Source organism: Poecile atricapillus, chromosome 1, assembly GCF_030490865.1.
Source record: "Poecile atricapillus isolate bPoeAtr1 chromosome 1, bPoeAtr1.hap1, whole genome shotgun sequence".
Lineage (NCBI taxonomy): Eukaryota > Metazoa > Chordata > Aves > Passeriformes > Paridae > Poecile > Poecile atricapillus.
Window position 1 is genome coordinate 111,243,297 of NC_081249.1, and position 20,019 is coordinate 111,263,315.

Below are 20,019 nucleotides of genomic sequence, written 5' to 3' on the forward strand. Positions count from 1 at the left end.
AATGCACATAGATCACAGAATCGTTTAGGTTGGAAAAGATCTCTGAGATCATTGAGTAACCTGTGACCAAACACCACCAGACCATGGAACTGAGTGCCACATCCAGTCTTCTTTAAACACTACAGTGTTTCAACACCTCCCTGGGCAGCCCATTCCCATGTTTAACCAACACTTCTGGGAAGAAATTCCTTTTGATGTCCAACTTGAGCCCATCCCCAGCACACCTTGAGGATGAGCCCCCACCTTGCTACAACCTCCTTTCAGACAGATGTAGAAAGTAATAAGGACTAAAGAATATTTTTTAAAATATAACAAATATGTAATAGTATTTTTGAAATTTCAATTCTCTCCTTACTCTACAGGAGTAAGTCAGTCTACCAGTCAGTCTCCTGTGTTCCAGAGGCAGAGGCTGCTACCCCTCTTCCCTCACCTGCACTGATTCCCTTAGAGAGGGTCCCTGACTAAGCAGAAGATACAGAATGGTCTTTTCAGCAAAGCACATAATAAGCACATGCTTAACATCAGGTATGCTTTACAAATCCTATCAGCTTTGCTGAGCAGAAATGGATATAAATAAATGCTTGTGTGCTTTTCTGAAACAAGCGTGACGTGAGGACAGCACATGGGATTCTCTGCTGTTACCCAGAGCTGAGCAGCAGCTCTGTGTGTCAACATGACACAGCCAGGTAACAAAACCCAACATGCAACCCCATCGTGGCACAGGCTCCCTGGCTACTTAAGAGGTGACTACAGGTCTCTGTGATCACTTTCCTAAGAAAGAAGAAGAAATACTGTAATTTGCCCAGGTTTTGGATTTTGCTCTAAGTCATGATAAAGTGTCTTTTGATCAATTTTTCATGGTATGATTCACTGTATAAAAGCAGGACCCTCCACTTTTAGCTAAACAGACTTCCATGAATTTATTGATGCTATTAATATGATATCTACCATTTTTGCCTCTCAGTCCTTTTGCGATTTCAACGTGATATTAAACTGCCCTTTCATCCTGACATTAATATTAAACCACTAGAAGGGATATTTTCCTATTTCCTTTTCCATTTTGATTTTTCTGTCACCCCAAGGTTAACATGAGTGGGTAGAACCTCTGCTCTATTCAAAATTCTAATTTATGCTGGAAATCACGCAGCAACCCCAAAATAAGCAATGTAAATTTTATCTGAGAGACCACTGTCAGCAGGGAGCAAACAGCAATGTGCTCTGGGAATCGTAGCATCTCACACACACTATCCCTCTGCTGCTCCAGCCTCCCTAACGGGGAATCTGGGTTCCACCCAAAAAGCAGCAGAACAGCAAACAAAACCCTTTTACCACATGTCCCTAGGACTGTAAAATTGCTACAACCTACATCTGTATTCAGTGTCTCCCTCCAAGCAGTGGGATGGAACAAAAAACATCCCAGAATATGCAGAATATTAAGAAATGGTGTTTTCATCACTGGCTGCTTCATCCTTTAGCCATCAATAGGGAGAAATAAAGGAAAACAAAGAAAAAGTAACAGCAAAGGCAGAAGGAAAAGATTAAGGTGGGAAGGGGAAGAGAGGGAAGGAGGAAAAGAGGTAGGTAACCCTGGAATTGCACCAAAAGCTGAAATGCTGCCTCTACCCAGGAAAAGCAATATACAGAAGCTGCCTAACAGCATGAGGCAGAAGTAAGCCCACGACAAGTCTGCTTTCATGCTGCTGCCAAACTTGGCAGAGAGCTGCAAAAAGTGCAAGGTCAGACACAGAGGCCAAACAGAAAAGCAGATGTGGTCAAGGGTGATGCAGCCTAAGCTACACATGCCCCCCAACATAACCACAATGAAATGGGAGCAGAGACATCAAGCCAGCTCCAGAGGAGGGGATTTCTGTGTTTTCTCCCCACAGTCTTCCGTACACACTGAAAACCCAATTCTTCCTGTTACCATGGCACTATTTCATCACTGGTGTCTGAGCAGAGTTGTAGATACACAAGAGGAAGACACCAAATCCTAGACAGGAAGGTGAAGAAGGGACAAAAATTCACCAGCTCATCACTACACAGACACAGGACCTCAGGACAGGATTTTAACAGCTACCACTGTCAGCTGGCAGAGATAACCTCACCTGAATTCACACATGTGGGTCCTGGGCCTGTTACTAAGTGGCAGATGATACACAGTCACACTGTGGATTTACACAGACGTGTGACACTGTTCTCTGGAGTGACCAGACTGACCTCCCACTTTCTGACTTTCCACTCCAACTGTCCATTGTTTGACTGACATTAAAGGGGAAAGGAGAGACAATGGCACTGTGACAGCCACTCACCCATTCAGTCTGGTTTACTTGGTGATGATAACTCCAGCTCCAAATATAAATACCAATTAAACTCTGGCCTTTGGCAGGAGATGAAGGGAACGCTTGACAGATCTCTTCCATTGTCCACCTCCACAGATCACCTACACACTATCAACCCAAGGTTTTTAATATTTCCATCACAGGATGCACAGATCTGTACACACAAGAGCCATGGTGAGGTCTTAAGGTAAGTTAGGGAAAACTCAGCCTGCCGTCCTGGGGCATCTAGGGTTGAAGTACTACAGCTGTCTCCAGGCATGTCAACAAAAGTTCCTGAAAGGCCCATTCCACTCTGCTTTTCTCCTCTAGCTGGAATGGCTGCTTTTCTGACCTTTACAGTGAGCTGTATCATGGAAGCCACCACTGAAAGCAAACCCTGCAAACAGGGAAGAGACTGATCCTGCTCAGCACACTGCTCAAGGGAGCTTAAGAGAAAGAGAGCCAAGCACACACACCACAGAGTGGGTAGGTCCTGTTAGTGGAAGCACCAGCTCAGACCTGGTTAGGATGACTGTGAAACTGCACCTCTAACTGGACAAGTGTTATTAGGCACAAAAAAAAATCTCCCAAACCGACACATTCAACACAGTGCTTCTTGACATGCTCTCAGGTCAGAAGAGTGGGATGAGGACTACAAAAATCACAGGATCTGATGTCTTCTGGGTGTCTGCTGTTAAAAGACTCTGTCTCAAGTGTTCATTTTGCTGCAAGTTTTTTGTTTTATCCCTTAAAAACAAGGGTTCTGCCTTTCCATAGCCCCGAACTTTCTGCAGTCATTTACGCCTGTGTAACGTGTGAGCAGTGTGGGTGTAAACATTACTATTCTGGTTTGGTAGCATTTTCCACCCACTTTGCCTAGGTGTGAATGACTGCACAAGGTGCAAGGCAATGGTGACAGTGCTGCAGGGACTGTTTTACATAGCTCTTACACCCATAGTAATACAGTGCACGGGGATGGAGGGGATGGAGAGACATCAACAGAGCAGGAGGAAAGATGCATCAGGTATCTGCCGAAAAAGCAGCCCAGCAAGAGGCCTCACCAAGCACAAGCAGCTCCACTGATTCTTCATTCTTGCCCTCCACATCATCTGGTGTGATAATAAGGCAGTAATAGAGGCCACTGTCTCCCCACATCAACTTCCCGATCTGCAGGTCTGCATCTGGAAGGCAAAAAAGAAAAGTTAGGCTTTCCCCCCAACACTTACAGGAAGGATGGAGTGTTGAACGCACTGCATCCATCTCTGTGTCCCAAACCCATTTCCTTTCCTTACTAAGGAGTTAACCTTATCCAGAATCTCACAGTATTCAGGAAAAACAAACAGGCTCAGGACTTGTAGCTGTAGGTGGGAAGACAGATAATGCTGCAGAGGCACCTCACTCTGCAAGTGCCAAGAGCAGAAGAGGTCACTGATGTCTCTCTCTGTCCTTCCAGTCACTTAAGGCTGGGCTACCAATGCTGTGCACGTCATGAAAGAAGGGCTTAGCCAGTGTCTCCTCTACAGCACCTCTGTCATTTGTGAAGAGGTTACACAGAGACAAAGGAAAACACTCCCTCTTGTGAGGCTGATCACATGCTCTCCTCACCAAGGAGTCTCCACTTCTGGCAAGGTGGTCACCCCGGTCAGCTGGACACCCTGTAGTTTCGAGGGACAAAGTCTCTCACACAGCCTTCCAGATAAAAATGTTTATTTTTATCTGTCGTTCTCCATCTCCACCCCATCTGACTTTGCCCCATGGAAATCTCTTCCTTTCACTCTGCCAAAGGCTGTGTGGATTTAGGTTCATGACAGGGTAAGCTGGTGAAGTCTGCGGCTGAGCAAACATGAGATCTAGGATAATCTTGGTATTTCAGAACTAGGAAAACACCGGTGGCATTTGCAAGCAAGAAAATCCTATCCTGCAGAGACTGAATTTGTATCTCTCTTGCTGCTACCCCTTTGCTTAAGAAAATCTACATGCACAGCAATATGCAGAAGTCAGGAATAAAAAGCTTCCACTTCATGGAAGGGGAAAAAGGATTCTGTATCTGAATTGAAGACCTACATGGAGTCAATTGAAGGGAAGTGCCAAAGGAAATTACCTTTGGGTCCAGGATTGGTTGGCTGAATCCTAAATGTCTGACAGACAACAGCTCCCTTCCTACAGCCTTTTCTGAGGGAGCCGACTGAACAATTACTGCCAGACTCCAGTATCCCAAATTGCTCCAGGTCCATTCCAGCCCCCACCATGCACCACTGGGGTAGGAGAGTTACCATGGACAATGCTGACGTCTCTTTCCTTATAGAAGTCTCCTATGGTGATGGCAGATCCCTGTTTGGAGGCCACGACACGCACTGTCCTCCTGCTGTCCACACAGTCCAGGTAGGGATCCCAGTCCAGGTTCCTCTTGCTCATTGTTTGCAAACCAGAAGTCACCATACCCAGAGCTTCTCCCATCCGGTCCTGGCAGTAGGATTTGTACCTCCACTGTACCACAGCTGGTTGGGTGGAAGAAGTAGAGAAATGGCAACGAAGCAGAGCAGGCTGAAATAACATGGCCACCTTCTTCTTCTCAGGCACAGTGACCTGCAACCCTTCCACCTCAGCTAGAAGACAAAAAACATGAGTATCATACACCTTGGCACTGCTTGAAGAGGGAGCTACTGCATTTTATCACAGCATCATTCTCCCCACATACATAAAATTGTCCATCTGTTTCAGGTGCTAGGGCACAACACTCAGTGTATGTAAGCACGGATGTTGGCAGCAGAAATAAGTTTGCTTTTTCATAGCTTACAGTCACAAAGAAAAACACAGCATGAAGGGGCTGAAGGCTCAAACGTAGCATCCTTATGCTGTAGAAGCCCTAACACAATGGTGTGATGATTCACAGCTTCTGCGGCAGGTTCAAATACAAGAAAGAGGTATTTTAGGGATGGCCATGCTCCACTTTTACAGCAGGTCAGTCAAGGGGCCACATCCTGAGTTCAGAATAAGTCACCTCCCTCCCCATTTCAGTGGCATCACACCTCCTCTTTACAAGTCAGGCAACACACAGTGCCTGGACCAGCACATTCTGCACTGGTGCCCAGTTAGTGCTGTCTGCTTTGTGCCAAACTCCAGAGATGCACAAAGGAGTGAATCCAAATCACAGAGCTCTTCCCAGGGCTGGCAAGTAGCACTGAGAGAAATCGCTCCATGTGGGAGGTGTGGAGAAAAAGGGCCCAAACCCTCAAGTTTTTCACATTCGCAGGGAGGAGAGGGATCTCAACATGTAATGTTTATCTAGCAGCTGACAGGAGAGCTGCAGCCTGGACCTGATGCATTGAGGCCCCAGAGAAGATGCAGGGGATTCTGCTACATTGTCATGGGGTTACTTTACCTTTAAGAAGGTTAAAGTTGCTGGGGGCTGCCGGGAGTCTTCTCTCCTGACCAATTATCGGTCATTGCTGAGAATTGACAGCAGTTTTAGCCATTAAAAAGTAGAATCAACTTGTGAACCCCACCTTAAAGTGTACAACCAGAAGTCTGTGGTTCTCTTTGTTTTCTGGCTGTGAAAGGTAGCAGAGCTTCAGCCTCTCGCCCCGGCCACGTGTGGCCGGGCGGGGGCCGGGCTGGGCCTGCCGTTCTCCCGGCCGGGAGATGGGGCCTGCGGGAGCTTGCTCCGAGCCAAGCTGGGCCAGGCCGGTTCCTGGCTTGGCTGCAGGTTTTGCCGTGATGGAATTTACCAGAAAACTGTAGAGCAAAGAAGGAGAAGAGCTCTAAGCCTGCTGCAAGCAGAGACAGTGACCATGCTCTCCAGAGCAGCCATGAGGAACTTTTCATCGCAGACAGCTCCAGCTCCTGTTCAGCAGAAATCACCGAACCATCTACAAAAGCTTGGGCAAGACTTTAACTCTTTCTTATCCAGATGAGACTTGCGGATTAATCTTTTTATCCAGAGAGAGAAAAGGAGAGTGATCAACATGAAAAGAGACTTTATAAACTACTAGGGGCAAGAAAGAAAAGAAACTTCAAGAAAGGTAGAGAATTAAGAAGATGCTTTAATTAAGCTGAAATATCTTTCTGTTAAAACTATGGGGATGGACAATAAAGTCCTGAAAAGAACTCTTTTAATTCATGATAGTGTATGGGGAGGAATAGAGTGTTCAAAGTGTAAATTTGAGTAAAAAGTAGAGTAATTGTGGTATAGTGAAGTGCTGGGAGATTTGAAGCCTTGAGAGGCAATGAGAAAACTGTTTTCTAGTGAAGCTCACAGAAACAGATGAAGAATACTTTTTGCCTTTGACTAACTTATCCTTAAAAATACTATCCCTAAACATCATGACCCATAACACATTTCAGAGTGATGTGGAATGGGAAGAGTGAGCTTTGATAACAGCAGCTCTGGGCAGCTGATATCAAGGAAACAGAAAACTATAACAAAATAGCTTTCTTGTGAGAAACTCCATAAATTAACAGAAAGGAACTTCTGTTTCTCTACAGAAACTGAGGAAAAGACTATAGAAAGAATTGGGACTGTTTAAACCATCAAAATTCTAAAGTTTTTGTCTCTGTTGTCATGTGAACAAAAGAATGGTGAGCAGTGAAAAATGAAAAGGTTTTTCTAAAAGTTTATTCTGGTGTTCTTATTCTTGTAGTTTGTCAATAAACTTTATTCCTTTTAAGTATTATGCCTGGTTTGCTCTTGTTTTAATCCATATCTCACAGCAAGAAATAAATAATCCTTTTTTCCCCCTTTTTGTTAATTACTGGTTCAAAACCACGACATACATCCTTGTGTAGCTGAGGGAGAGTCAGTGAGCAATGTCAGCCCTCGGGAGAGGGAGGCATTCCAGCCACCTGCAGGGATATGGCCAAAACTCCTCTGCATGCCCTTCATCGCTTCCCTCCTTGTGCTGGAGGCAGCAATGTTTGAGAGCACTCACACAACCCTGGAAAAAGGGAGTCAGGTTCAGTACAGAACATGTCAATGTTACCACACACCTCGCCCAGAGCAGGTGGAAAAAAAGGGAGAAAGAGGAAATACAAGGAAGCACCAAAGACAACAAAGCAGAAAGGAAAGTCTACACAACACAACATCTGGAGAAGGGACTGGTGGACTCGGGGAAGTTTAGTGAGGAATGAAAAGACTGAGGACAAAGAAAGGCTTCCTGATATCAAGAAGCAGTTGAAGAGAAGGGAAAATGCAAGAAAGAAGAAAAAAAAGAGTAAGGATGAAATAGCAGAGCAAATATAAGAAGCAGAAAGATAGGCAGGATGACAATCAGGAGGCTTGCATTCAGCTGGAAGAAGCTGGAGAAGGTGTCTCAGCCCAGGTCAAAATAAGTCCGAAGAGCTGCAGTCAGGTTGCAGGAGATTCAGAAATGTAGAGAAGAGAGGAAATGGAGTCAGCAAAAATAACCCACTCACTCCAGAAAGCAGAGATGAAAAGAGATGGAAATTGGCAAAAGAAAGTGAAATGACAGGAGATATCTTTAGAATGGGGGGAAAAAAAGGCATAGACTAAAGTGCTAGAGCTTGAAGCAGACAGAGAGAAATAAATGCATCAACTGTGTAACAACAGCAGCCATGAAGAGACAAGGTCAAGCTGGAGACAGCTGCAGACCTGAAAAGCAAAAGTGAGCAGAGATTGCGTGATCAGGATTCAGAACCAAAGGAAAGAGGCTGGAAAAACAGTGAATGTTAAATTCAACAAGTTATCACTGTCTAAACTGTAAAGCACAAAGAAGTGTATAAATCCCAATTGGAGAAGAAAACACAGTACGGACAGAACATAGGGGCAAGCTTATTTCAGAGAGGCAAGGTGGTCACTGATACTAAGAGATTTATGAATCTAGGCAGGATTTGACCTTGGGGACTACTGTGTGGAGGCTTGAGGAGCACAAAGATGCTCTGGCATTTGCACAGAAATGCTATATTATGCATATAATGAGTGCAGGACATCCTGCACATTGCACTTGTGCCATGTGGGAGTTGCACAGGAGGTTATCAGTTTTGCCAGAAGTGCCTGGACCCAAATCCAAATGCTGAAGTGTGGCTGTTCTCCAGAGTACCACCAAGCACAGCTGAGGTCTCCCACAGGACAGGCAGGGGAGTGAGGCAGCTCCTGCACTTTCCCAAGACACAGGCAAAGAGATTATTCAGGAAGTGGCATCTGGGACATTTCTGCCAGGCTTCCTTTACCCAGGGACCAAGCATAGGGGCCATGTGGCACTAAGGGAACACCACCACTTGCTTCTCAAGGCGAACCAAGTGGTCTGATCTTTTCCTCTCTAGAGATTCACACTTTCTGAGCTGCACCTGAATGCAAGAAACGTGATCAACATCTGGGAAAACCAATGGGTCCATGTCAGACCTGTGTCTGGCAGCTCCATGCCTGACCCCTCCCAGCCTGAGGCCAAAGCCAGCATGTGGCATGAGTTGATCAAGTGACTCATCACGTTACCTCAGCTTCAGGGATAAAACAGTGACACACTGAATATTTAAATCTTTCCCTTGTGAACCAAGTACGCTGCTTAGTAAACACAGTGCTCTCAGCTAACCATGCACCATAGCCCTCCTTCCCTGCTAATGAGATTAATGAGTTTGGCAAGCCAGGGACTGCTTTAATAAATGATTAGCTGAGCTTTAGCAAATTCTCATCTGACTAACTTTCCCCACCCTACCCCCATGTGAATGTCTATATCAAGAAAAGAAAAGCAGCTTTTGGGAAAACACAGGAATTCTTTTTCTACCGCAAAGCATTTTGGAGATGTGCAGAAAATTATCTGGCATCTTCTATATCCTATCCCAAGCTCTTTATTAACTTCTTAAGTATTATTTTCAGATTCCTTCCAGGAATAGCATTTAAGAGCAACACAGTGCCTCAGATTGAGAGACTGGAGCAGAGGAAACTTTCGATCTATTTAAGTCAAATTATATATAATTATATATGGCTGAACTGGGAAATTATACACCTGTTATTTCCTCTGCCAAAAAAGGATTACTGGAATTGATTCATGTAGTATGTCACTGCTGTAACAGTGTCCACCAAAAAGGCCACCAGGATGTTTGACTGCCTGAAGACAAGATGGTGGCTTTACACCGAGCAGGGATGTCCAGGCATGGGAATTATAGGACTTCCTCACCTTCAAGAAGAAACTGCTGGCTTCAAAATGAAGCACAATAAAAGCCTCAGAAGTATCACAGGACAGAAACTCTGAGCTGTTAATACAGCAGAGAAACAAAGACTGAAATATGTGAAAAATTATGAGAAGCTTAGTGACAGCACCATGGTAGCTCTTTGTCTAGTATAGTACAAGTAGGACTAAAAAGAAACTGAATTGTGTTGTGCTATGTTTTGACTAATGCAGACAGAGCAAAATTAGCCCTTACTTCAAAGTCATCATGGAAATGCAATTCCTGCACTCTAGAGAAGGAACCTGTTCATTGTGAATTTCACAATGTTTCAAGTTCCACAAGAAAGAAATCTAGCTCCTGGAAGTCTCATGACTGCATGACTATCTTACTTTCCTCCCTTCTTGCTCTCCTAAACCCAAAGAAAAAGGTCTGAAAATATTAATCAATTGCATCTTCTAAACACAGTTATCCTTGCTCTTAGAAGATAAAAAGAATCCATGGTTTTGTGTGTCTGTACAAATATATATATACACACACTCCCGGAGAAAGAACTTAAAATAATCACACTTCCGAAATATAATTGTATGGGGTTTGTCTGTTTCAATTGGCATGTGCATTTGTCTCCTTGCTCTGATTCCTTTCCTGAAACTATCCTCAGATTATGCATTCAAACTATGCAATCAACACTACACACAAGCTATCACTAATACATTTCACTGGTGATTAAAGAAAATTCCAGGAAGCGATTACAGAGGGGATATTTGTAAGAGCCTGATCTTCCTAAGCGCCTTCCCTGAGCAAGAGAGAAGGCAATTGAGAGGTGATAACTGAGGCTTTTGCTTTGCCATTGACCTCCAGAGAAGCCTCTATACCTCCTTGAGGTGAAATGAACCCCAGGAAGATTTAGCTTCACTACACATTTAGCCTCTAGGAACAGAATCACAGAATGGCTTGGGTTGGAGGGGACCTTAAATATCACGTAGTTAGAATAAAATTGACCTGAAGCACCAAACCCTGGAAGTAATGACCAAATACTGTAGTTCAGTGGAATATCTCAGGCTGCATCCTTTCTGGAACACAAGACTTGAGTCCAAGAGAAGGCAGCACACATTATTCTTCAGGTCACATGGGTCTCCCTATCTGTACATACATCTCATCTCTTTCTTTGCAGTTATTTGGCTCATGCTACTGCTTGCCTGAGGGAGTACCGCTGATTCTATGAATGTACAAAAATTGCATCCCTCATTTTCATGTACCTTTATTGATAGGAGTGCTGGTTGTGCAGACAGGGGAATGGAAATCATTGGGTCCTGAACCAGGCACCTCGGGAAAGCCACTCCTAGACTTTACCTCAGAGCTTTGGCAGAAAAGCATTTGTTCACTGGTAAGAGACAGTGTCCTTAGGGTAGGTTATACCACTTCCCAAATAACTGTTGGGCAAAAGTGTCGTTGTTTTTGGCACCTTGGATACTATGCATCATTTCAAAGTGTTCTCTCCCCCACTGCTGGAGACTGGCACACCATTCACACTTTCACATGTAGATCAAGCTTGAATGAGGAAGGGCAAGACCTGGGCTTTGAGACCAGAAAGTCAGAAATTATAAAGAGAAGTGTAAACAGAATGGAGTGTAAAATTAATGGAGAGCTCTTGCCTACTTGATGTTCTTGCCTACTCATGTTGAGCTAAATCAAACCCATGCAATTTATCAGCAAAAGCCATCACCATCAGAATGTGTCAGGTGCTTTATGGCAAATTAATTGGATGTCTTGGTCTGGTTCCTATCAGACTTATGTTCTTAGCAACATGACCACTAATTGTCAACTTTTTTTGGAAGCAAGAAACCAATGCCTGAACAAGTCAGCTGCAGCTGAGGTGAAAGCATGACTCCGTTTTTCACAGCTCCATAGCAAAACCAAGAATTTCAGCTCTCCAGCTACTTAACCTGGAAAGGGGAAAACCCAAAGCAGCTGGAGAAAAGCCTGGCCTTGCACAGCCAGCACTCACAGCACAGAACCTCACAGAACCATGTAGGACAGCCCAGGCTGTGCAAAATGACTGCAGTAGACATTTGACTATTCCTTGCTCTTCCCCATTCTCTGTGGTGCTCTCCCCAGGCACCCCCTGCTCCTCACTTCATTCTCTTCACCAGCTTCCCTGTGCTCCTTACACTCCCTCACCATAGCCCCTTACACACATTCACAAAAGTCACTCTGGATGCTCTCAGGTGAATTATCTCAGCCCTGACCACCAGATCAAACCCACCCTGTCCTACCGCTGTCCGAGAACTGTTACAGTTGTAAGATGCCTCCTGACCTGGACTTGGTTCAGCATCCCAGAAATCATTCCCAGAAACACCACTCATCAGAAGCCTGAGAGCAAAGCAAAAGAAATGTGAAGATTCTCTCTGAGCCTTGTAATACCAAGCCACAATACCGTCCTTGGGATGGCACTGGGATTTCCACTGCTGCCAGTCTCACTCAAGGTGACCTCACAGGAACACAAAGTAAGAAAAACATGAGATTTCTTCCCAGTAATGCTACACTTATGCTCTGTGAAGCCAGGCAAGGGAACTCAGATGAACACTTTAAATCAAGACAAGTAAAATAGTCCAACCATTTCTCTGCCTTCCCAAGAAGTGTGATCAGCTGGCCAGAAACGGCTGTGCTCCAGCATGCCCCCTCTGCCCTCCTCAACTATGGCAGGGAAAGAACAGGTACAGCAATAGAATACAGGGACTGAGTGCTAAATTACTGGTGGAAAAGTACTTATCAGGAAGAAGAGATCCCATTATAATGTGGACAGTCTTCTAACTGTAATTTTTCCAAGCTTAGCCCAAGTTGTGTGGCAGAAAAAATTTGATCTGCTTGTTCTGTACATAAAACTGGAGTTCAGCCTCCAGTGCAGCACTATGCTCTTGTTTTAAATGCATTAGAAATGACAACATTAATAAGAACATGGTAAACACGAGGGGAGGGTTCATTCCATAATCAAGCTGCAATTGGTAATTTACAAGAACAGGCTTTACACAGGGACTAAGGATACTTGGCAAATTGTATCTTCTTTTTATAGAACGAGAGCACAGTCCCACACATATCTTAACCCGTGTGACCTCACGGGAAGGAATAAAGAATGACCTGCTCTTCATCCATTTGCTGTTGTTATTAAAACACTCACTTTAGGCACGTGGGAGAGCACGACAGGAGGGGGAGAAGCCAAACTAAATCCATTGTACCTCACACAGGATTTTTTGCAATTGCTGTGAGAACTCACAATGCGCAAACCAAAGATAAATGCAAGAGCCAAAAATTAAAGACAAACAAAGGACAGAGAGGAATTACTGCTGGGAGGAACGGGACTGAAAGTGCTGATTAGAAATTTCTCAGCCCACCCCGAGGAGGGAGGAGGGGAGGGAAAGGAACGAGAGCCTTCTTTTCGTGCTCCCTTTTGTCTCCCTGCTTCTTCCCCATCTTGCACTCTGTCCTCTGGCCCCTCCACCTCCCAACCCCCACTTCCCTTCCCCAGAGTGGAGTGTACCACTCTGGCTGGACTAGGGCTCCTTACCTTGACGCAGACCTTTCATTCCTCTGCACAGCCACTGGGGAGAGGAAAATCTTGAATCCATGTTTGCTAGCCCCCTCTTCCTTTTCTGTACACACACACACACACACACACACACACTCACACACCTTTGTTTATTTGCTTTTTCTCGGCTGTGAAAAAGGACATCAGCACCTGATCTTAGGCTGGGCAGCAGCGGCTGGAGGCTGGAGGGGAGCAGGCGAGCACAGAGCGCCTCCATCTCTCAGCACACAGCTATGGATAACCTGTTGCCTGCCGGAAGCCTGTGCCTGCCAGCTCTCCACAGCACCAGCAGCACGCAGTCCTGTCTCAAAACCACAGGGCTGGAGGAAACTGGAAGGTCTTCACACTGCAGCGGTACCTCTCTCTCTCTCTCTGCATTGACCCTGCATGCTCCAAACAAGCCTCGCTGCCAGGAATCGTGAACTGCCCTCAGTGGAAGGAGGAAAGTGTCAACAGCCCGGTCTTTTAGCTTGATAAAAAACTCCTGATTAGCCTGACGTGTCCAGATAAAGAAGCTCTTTAAAAAGAGGGAGGAATGTAATGTCATGTTTAGCTACACCCTGTACTCCTCTGCCGGTCCTTGGATGCTATTTATCGGTACACTACTATGGCTAGTAGGGAAGGAGGCGAAGCTGTGGGTGCGCTGGCACTCCAGACCAACTCACTGAGGTGGGATACATTTGGAAGCAGCCAAATGGCAGGGAGGGAGGAAGAGAGAGAAGGGAGGGTGAGCTGGAAGCTGCTGAAGCCCCAGATGAGGCCGTGAAACCCTGGAAGGGAGCAGTAGGCAGGCACCGGTGTTGGAGATGACTCAGAGTGAAAATGCAAGGAAAGGGGTGGGTGGGTGGTGGGAGAGAGGTGTTATGACTAAAAGCCGAATTTACTGCTTGCGAATCCTAAATCTGAATAGGAAGAAGGAAGAGGCTGAGGTCTTTTTTGTGGGATACATAGGTGACAGTGGGAAATATATGCCACTTAACCCAAGTGTGTCTGTTTCTTCTTTCAGCTTGCAATCAGCCTGCCTGGCTAAGTCATCCTACTGCAGCTTTTCCTATATAGCCTGCTGCTCCTGCCTGTGCGTGGTTGCTGCACCGGCTCACGGCAGGCAGATCTTGCCCCTGACCCGACACGGCTTTCTCTTTCTCCTCGGCTCCCCGGTTCCCGGCTGCCCCGCCGCTCTCACCCTGCTGTAATCCCTTCCCTCGCTGCCCAGCTCTCAGACCCAGCCCCTTTTCAGCTCGTCCCCCCTGCCCTCTCCCCATCACTGAGCACTCTCTGCTCGTCTCTCCGGCTCCCCTCCCCCTGCCCTAGGGGGGGACTTGCCGGACCTTTTCGGGGCCCGGCGAGGCGGGCGCTGGGCGGCGAGCTGGGCTGGGGGCGATCCCGTCCTGCGCCCACAAAGGCCTGGCCGCAACTGCACCGTCACGGGCAAGGCCCCCCAGGATTCTGACCCCTGCAAGCCGGGGCAGGGGCAGGGCAGCCCCCTCCTCTCACACCTCTGTTGAGACGGCATGTGCGGTCAGGACACCGGGTAAAGGAGAAGTTCCTGCAATTGTTCCCGGCACGGGCGGGCGGGGGGAGCCGGGGTTTTGTCGCCATCCCTCCCGCACCGCGGCCAAGGACACTCCGGCACCCCCGGGCCGGCTGCCCCTTCCCCGATACGAGCGCTCTCTGCCCGCGGGGAGCGGGGGCCCAAGCGCCGGCGGGACCACGCGGAGAGGAGCCCGGGGGCCCCTCGGAGCTGCGCCTGCCCCCCGTCCGCAGCCCTCTCCGCAACTCTCCGCAAACTGCACCGCGGGACGCCTCCGAGCAGCTCCCGGCCCCACGCCGGCTCCCTCCGCGGCATCTCCCCCAAATCCCCCCCCCCCCCATTTTCGCCTTCAGGAGAGCCGTGGAGCCCGGCGGGCTGGGCACGGCGTGCGGACGTCGGGGCCACCGGGGCACCCCGCCCGCGGCCCTACCTGCGAGCCACAGGAGGACGATCCATCCCAGGACGTGCCCATCCATCTTCCCAGTGGTCCAGGCGGCGCGGGGCGGCGGGAGCGGCGCGGGGGCGGCCCCGCTCGGGCAGCCGCCTCCCCGCAGAGCCGGCCGGGCTGGCGGAGCGGCCGCGCCGAGTGGCTCCGCTCCGCTCCTCCCCCGGGCCGGCTCCCCGAGGCCGCCCCCGCCGCTGTCCGGGCTCGGGCGGGGGGCGGCGGCGGCGGGGAGGGGAGGGGGACGCGGCTTCCCGAAACTGCTTCGCTTCCCGCCCTCTCTCCCTCCGGCAAAGGCGCGTTTCGGTTGCCTGATGCCGCTCCTCAGCCTACGGGCACTCCGGCACGTTCCTGTGCTACTCCTCCAGCCCCCGGCACCCCCGCTTCTTAGCGGGGCTCTTACAACTTCTCTAGTAAGCGCTTAAAAATGTCCCCGCCGATCATCTGGCCTCCCCAAATTAGCCAAATGTATACCTTGGGAAATGAGCGTAGACGGCTCCTGTTCTAAATTTCCCTGGAGTTCCCACTTTCCAGCATGGGCACAAGTAATTATTGTAATTTTAGATAAAGGAGTATAATTTTAGGTGAGGAGGTGTTCTGGCTGTTAACAATGGGCAGCCGAGTTGCGGGTGTTAAGTTTTCGTGCCAACATGATACTGGAAGGGAATGGGATTTTTTTTGTTTGTTTTTGGTTTGTTGTGGGTTTTTTTTGTGAGAAAGGGCTCACATACAGCCTTAAATGACATTTTAGAATATGGATGTTGCTTAGAAATTAAATGGTCCTGGCCGCAGCAAACCCACTGGATGCACATTAACTGCAGTTAAAACTTTTAAAGTTTCTGTGAAAACTTAATGAGTCGATGGAATTATTCATGGGCCTAAACAGCTGGCTAAAATAGCATAATGTTTTCTTTTGTGGCTCAGCGCCGGAGAGAAGCACCTTGCAAAATGGCACTCGCCGTTCACAGCATCCAGCACAGCTTCCCTTTGAGTGTTGTTCATCCTCAGGCACTTTTCTTACGGGGTTTGGCTGGTGTTTGTAACTAAAGCTGGGATGCTGCAGGCGTCAGTGATCCACATGAGAGTTGGGAGTAGTCTCCAACTTCTTCTCATCTGGAATCTGCCAAAAAACCATAAACTATTCTGATTTTTCTAAATCAAACCGCTTGGTGTGTCCTGCTGCTTAAGGCAGGGTGCACAGGGATGCCTGCCTGCAGGAAATCTGTACAAGCTGTCTACATTCTAGCAGGTGTTTTCCAGTTGCTTGTAGATTCCTCATCATTTCGCCTTTCAGACTGAACTGCTCTACAGGCAAGAGAAGCTTTTCTTAAAAAGTGTGAATGAAAAAAGATCAATAATTTCTGAAGGAAAAACCAAACCAGCATGTTCGCTGTGATAAAAGATGTGTTGAAACATCTTTGGTTGTTTTCAGACAGGTGTAGTCCATCTGTTAGTAGAGTTAAAATGGAATTAAGCAAAGAGACAATCCCTAGGTAGCTGATCTGTTTTTAAGTGTTTTATTTGGAGCTATTCCGTGTTGTTTAAAAATATTTTTTCACATGGAAGTTTATTTTTATTCAGCATTGCTTTAAAAAAAAATACACACCCACCCCAGTCAGAGTCCTGATGTTCCTCTGACTTGATACATAATGAATTTAACTGTTTTGCAGTACTAGCTAAAAGTTACTATTAAGAAGTCCCTGCTACACTAAATAATGTAAATATGTGCAGTAGTGCTATTCTCCTTCAGCACAATGATCTGACACCCCACTGACTTCTTGCATACTGACAGGTGGAAGACAAAGCAGAAACTCTCACTAGGGCCACAAATTCAGCCTCCAGCAATGTGTGGTTCCAGAAAATTCAGATGTAACTGTAATACTTTGCATCAGCACAGGGCCTGCCTCACCACTGTTACCCATCTATAGGACACAATCCATGAAAGTTTGTATGGGTTGAACTAAGACCCCTAAATCGTAAACACAAAGCTATTTTTCCCTCCTTCCCCTAACCATTTTTCCTGATAACCCTCAAAATTTCAAATGAAATCCTGGTTCCTTGCCTTTTTGTAACTTAGCTGACCAGGATTCTGATCCAGAGTTTCCTGAGACAATGGTGATGTTGATATTATCTCATCTGTTTAACACTGGGAGCAGTACAATCCCTTATGCGTCACTATTGTTAGCTACTACTGGGGTTTTTTCTTAGTGTTGTTTTTTTTTCATCTACTCCAGCTTTTGCAAATAAATTTGGCATGCATCACTTTTGCTAAACCTTTGACTCACGACAAAGGAAGGAAAGATTTTCAATAGAAGGAAGCGCCATTGTTTTGCATGTAACGTTGGATTTATATCTGCTTTGAAATTCTCATAAACTTATTGTAGGGTCCTTTCTCATTTAACGTGAGCTGTCATTTGTATATATCCACCTAAGATGGATGCCCGAGCCGTGAATAGATGTTCCAGATCTCTGTAGACCTTTGATCCTTTGATTGCAACATCTGAGCTGGCTTAATAGTTAATGTTGGGATGTTGTCTTTCCTTTTAGCCCAAGAAAGCTGCATGACTGCAGCTAGCCCCGCTTCACCTTCAAACGGTGGGGAAATTCCTGTGCAATTAGCCAGATGGCTTCAAGCCACAGCCCAGCAGGGATTCTCTGCCCTTTGAAAAACAACACACTGCTGGATTTAAACCTTCATCTCCCTCAGTCACTCGACAACCTTGACACCGGATGAGCAAATTACCGGTGTTTGCCCTGCGTATTTAGTCCCAGGCAGAATCGGAGAAATACCACACGGTTTGATTTCACTGCTGATACCGCGACTCCGCCTGAAGGAGCTCTCTAAGCGATGGGATCATGAACAAATTCAGCTGAACAATGGGGGAACAAACAAACTAATTTTTACTCATGCTCTAACAGCTGCTGGCTCTTTTCTTTCCTTGCCAAGTACTTCATTCCTTCCTCCTTCCCTCGTCTCATCTTCCAGTACCAATCTTTTGTGGTCGTTTCCTCTGCTGGTACGCAGTCAGCTTTTTAAGTTATCACCACGTGGAAGGATTTACACCAGCACCTCAGTCAGAATGACCCATGTCAGCAAGATCCCCGAAAACCCACTCTGCTGCATGAAGATTTCCACGCCGTTCAGCCCCCTGGATTTCCCTTGTAGAAATTTCCATAGAAACAGTGATTTCAACAGCTTTTCTGGGATGCCATGCTAGACTCAGCCATTAGACACCGCTCTCTTGATTTAGTACTGAGATGAGCACGCCGCAGAACTTACTGGGTGACACACTGTCAGTTCATAGCGTTTAAGTGAGTCTCTTCAGATAGCTACTAAGTAAAACTTTACCTCGATTGCTGTGTTACACTGGAATCTCCTATTCATCCTTGACAGCTTCACAGCAAGACACTGCTGAAATAAATGCACTCCCTGTGTATGTTGTTTTTTCCAGAGCTGCCTGGCTACATTTGATAGCACAATAATACAGTTTTACATCCCACTAACATCAGGAATGAGTGATATGTATATATAAACTGCTATTGTTTTTTAATCATGATGTTTGTACCAAGAAATGTTTAGAATATTTAATGGAGAAATTTGGCTTTTTCACTATAATCGATCTTCAGGTCTGTGATAAAAATTCAGTATTAGGAAGAACCCAAGAGAACAGCATCCTCATCTAGTATTTACTCCTCTGTATACATTTCCTATGTTGCTCCTGACTCCTGGTCAGACACCAAAAATCATAGTATGCCTTTGCTACACTCACAGACTGAACCTGAAATTTTCATTTAAAGCACTAATGGCACGTCAGCAATAATGTTTTGTGAAGGTTTCATATAGGTAGAGGATCCCAAGTGAATCATCCCAGCTAACCATCTTCTGTGTGTCACTATAGGCAAAAATACACAATAGGACAAGCTCTGCTTGCATATCTACAGATAACCTAGGCGGTAACAAGTTGTTAAGTCCTCTAAGGTTTTGGCTGTAGAGGAACTGGGGGCAGCACAAATCCCTTCAGGGACTTGGAGTTCATAACCTGGACTTTTGTGATTGTCCAATCCAGCTTTCCCAATGAAATCGGCCACATCACTTTGCCACACTACATTGATTAGTTTGAACTACAGCCTGTATGTCACAAAAACAAATCAGAGATTACTTTGGGTGAGAAAGGATCTCACCCTGACCCTAATTTAATCTAACTTCACTTTCTAGTACTGCCAAGCCAGAGGGCAAGGTACTCTTAAGGCATTTCTGGACAGGTAATGGCAGGCTGTGATCAGAGCACCCATAACATCCTCTCTGGAAGTTCAACAGACTGTTAGTTTGTTAAGTTGTCTTGAGCTAACACCAGAACTGGAGAGAGCATCCTGGGCCCAGATGCTAAAAAGCATGAAAGCATCATCATCCCTGCTTGATATTTATTTATCCTTCCAGGGATGATGCTGTTAGTCCTCTTGATGCAGCATCACATAGAGAGCTCCTCTTTGGTTGATATCCTGCTCTATCATCTACCTTATTAAGTATCCCTTCAATCTTTGTATTTTTCACAAGTAACTCTGATGATTATGTGTTTTGTTGAAAGCTAACAAGTATTTAGTAGTATGCAGCCAAGAAACAACCTAAGAAAGATCTAAATAAAAAGTGTGATTACAATTTCTCATTTAAAATTTTGAGACACCTTAAAGTAATGCTTTAACCAGGGACTGGATGGTCTTTGCATCATAAATCTGTATCCTTGATTCAGTGTTGTGTGGTTGAGTCACATGCTTCTCGTGTCTGAATGCATTACCTTTAGTAACCACACTTAATATCTTTTTGATGCAATTACAAACCAATATGACAGAATGTATTTGCTGCAAACCCATGTTGATTGGCATTAATTACGTTACTTTTCTTTAATTCATTATTGAAGCAAATCCTGTATCATTGGTTTTATTCTTTTGCCTGGGATCCCTGTTAGTCTAACAGATCTGTAATTACTCAGGTCATCCTACTTAGGGCCAGATCCAAAACAGGACT

At 46.1% G+C, this 20,019-nt stretch overlaps 1 protein-coding gene across 6 annotated transcripts in view; it reads right to left on the bottom strand.

Moving 5' to 3' along the window:
- ILDR2 (immunoglobulin like domain containing receptor 2) overlaps nt 1–15,160 on the bottom strand; it is a 41,305-nt gene extending 26,145 nt beyond the window's left edge. For all 6 annotated transcript variants that reach the window (XM_058846050.1, XM_058846040.1, XM_058846032.1 and 3 more), the window contains exons 1-3: nt 14,985–15,160; nt 4,592–4,924; nt 3,380–3,499 (exon numbers count right to left, since the gene is read on the bottom strand). In XM_058846050.1, the coding sequence (XP_058702033.1) occupies nt 3,380–3,499; nt 4,592–4,924; nt 14,985–15,030 (499 nt within the window). In that variant the 5' untranslated portion in view covers nt 15,031–15,160. The remainder of the gene's footprint in view (nt 1–3,379; nt 3,500–4,591; nt 4,925–14,984) is intronic.
- Nucleotides 15,161–20,019: the final 4,859 nt, after the last annotated feature.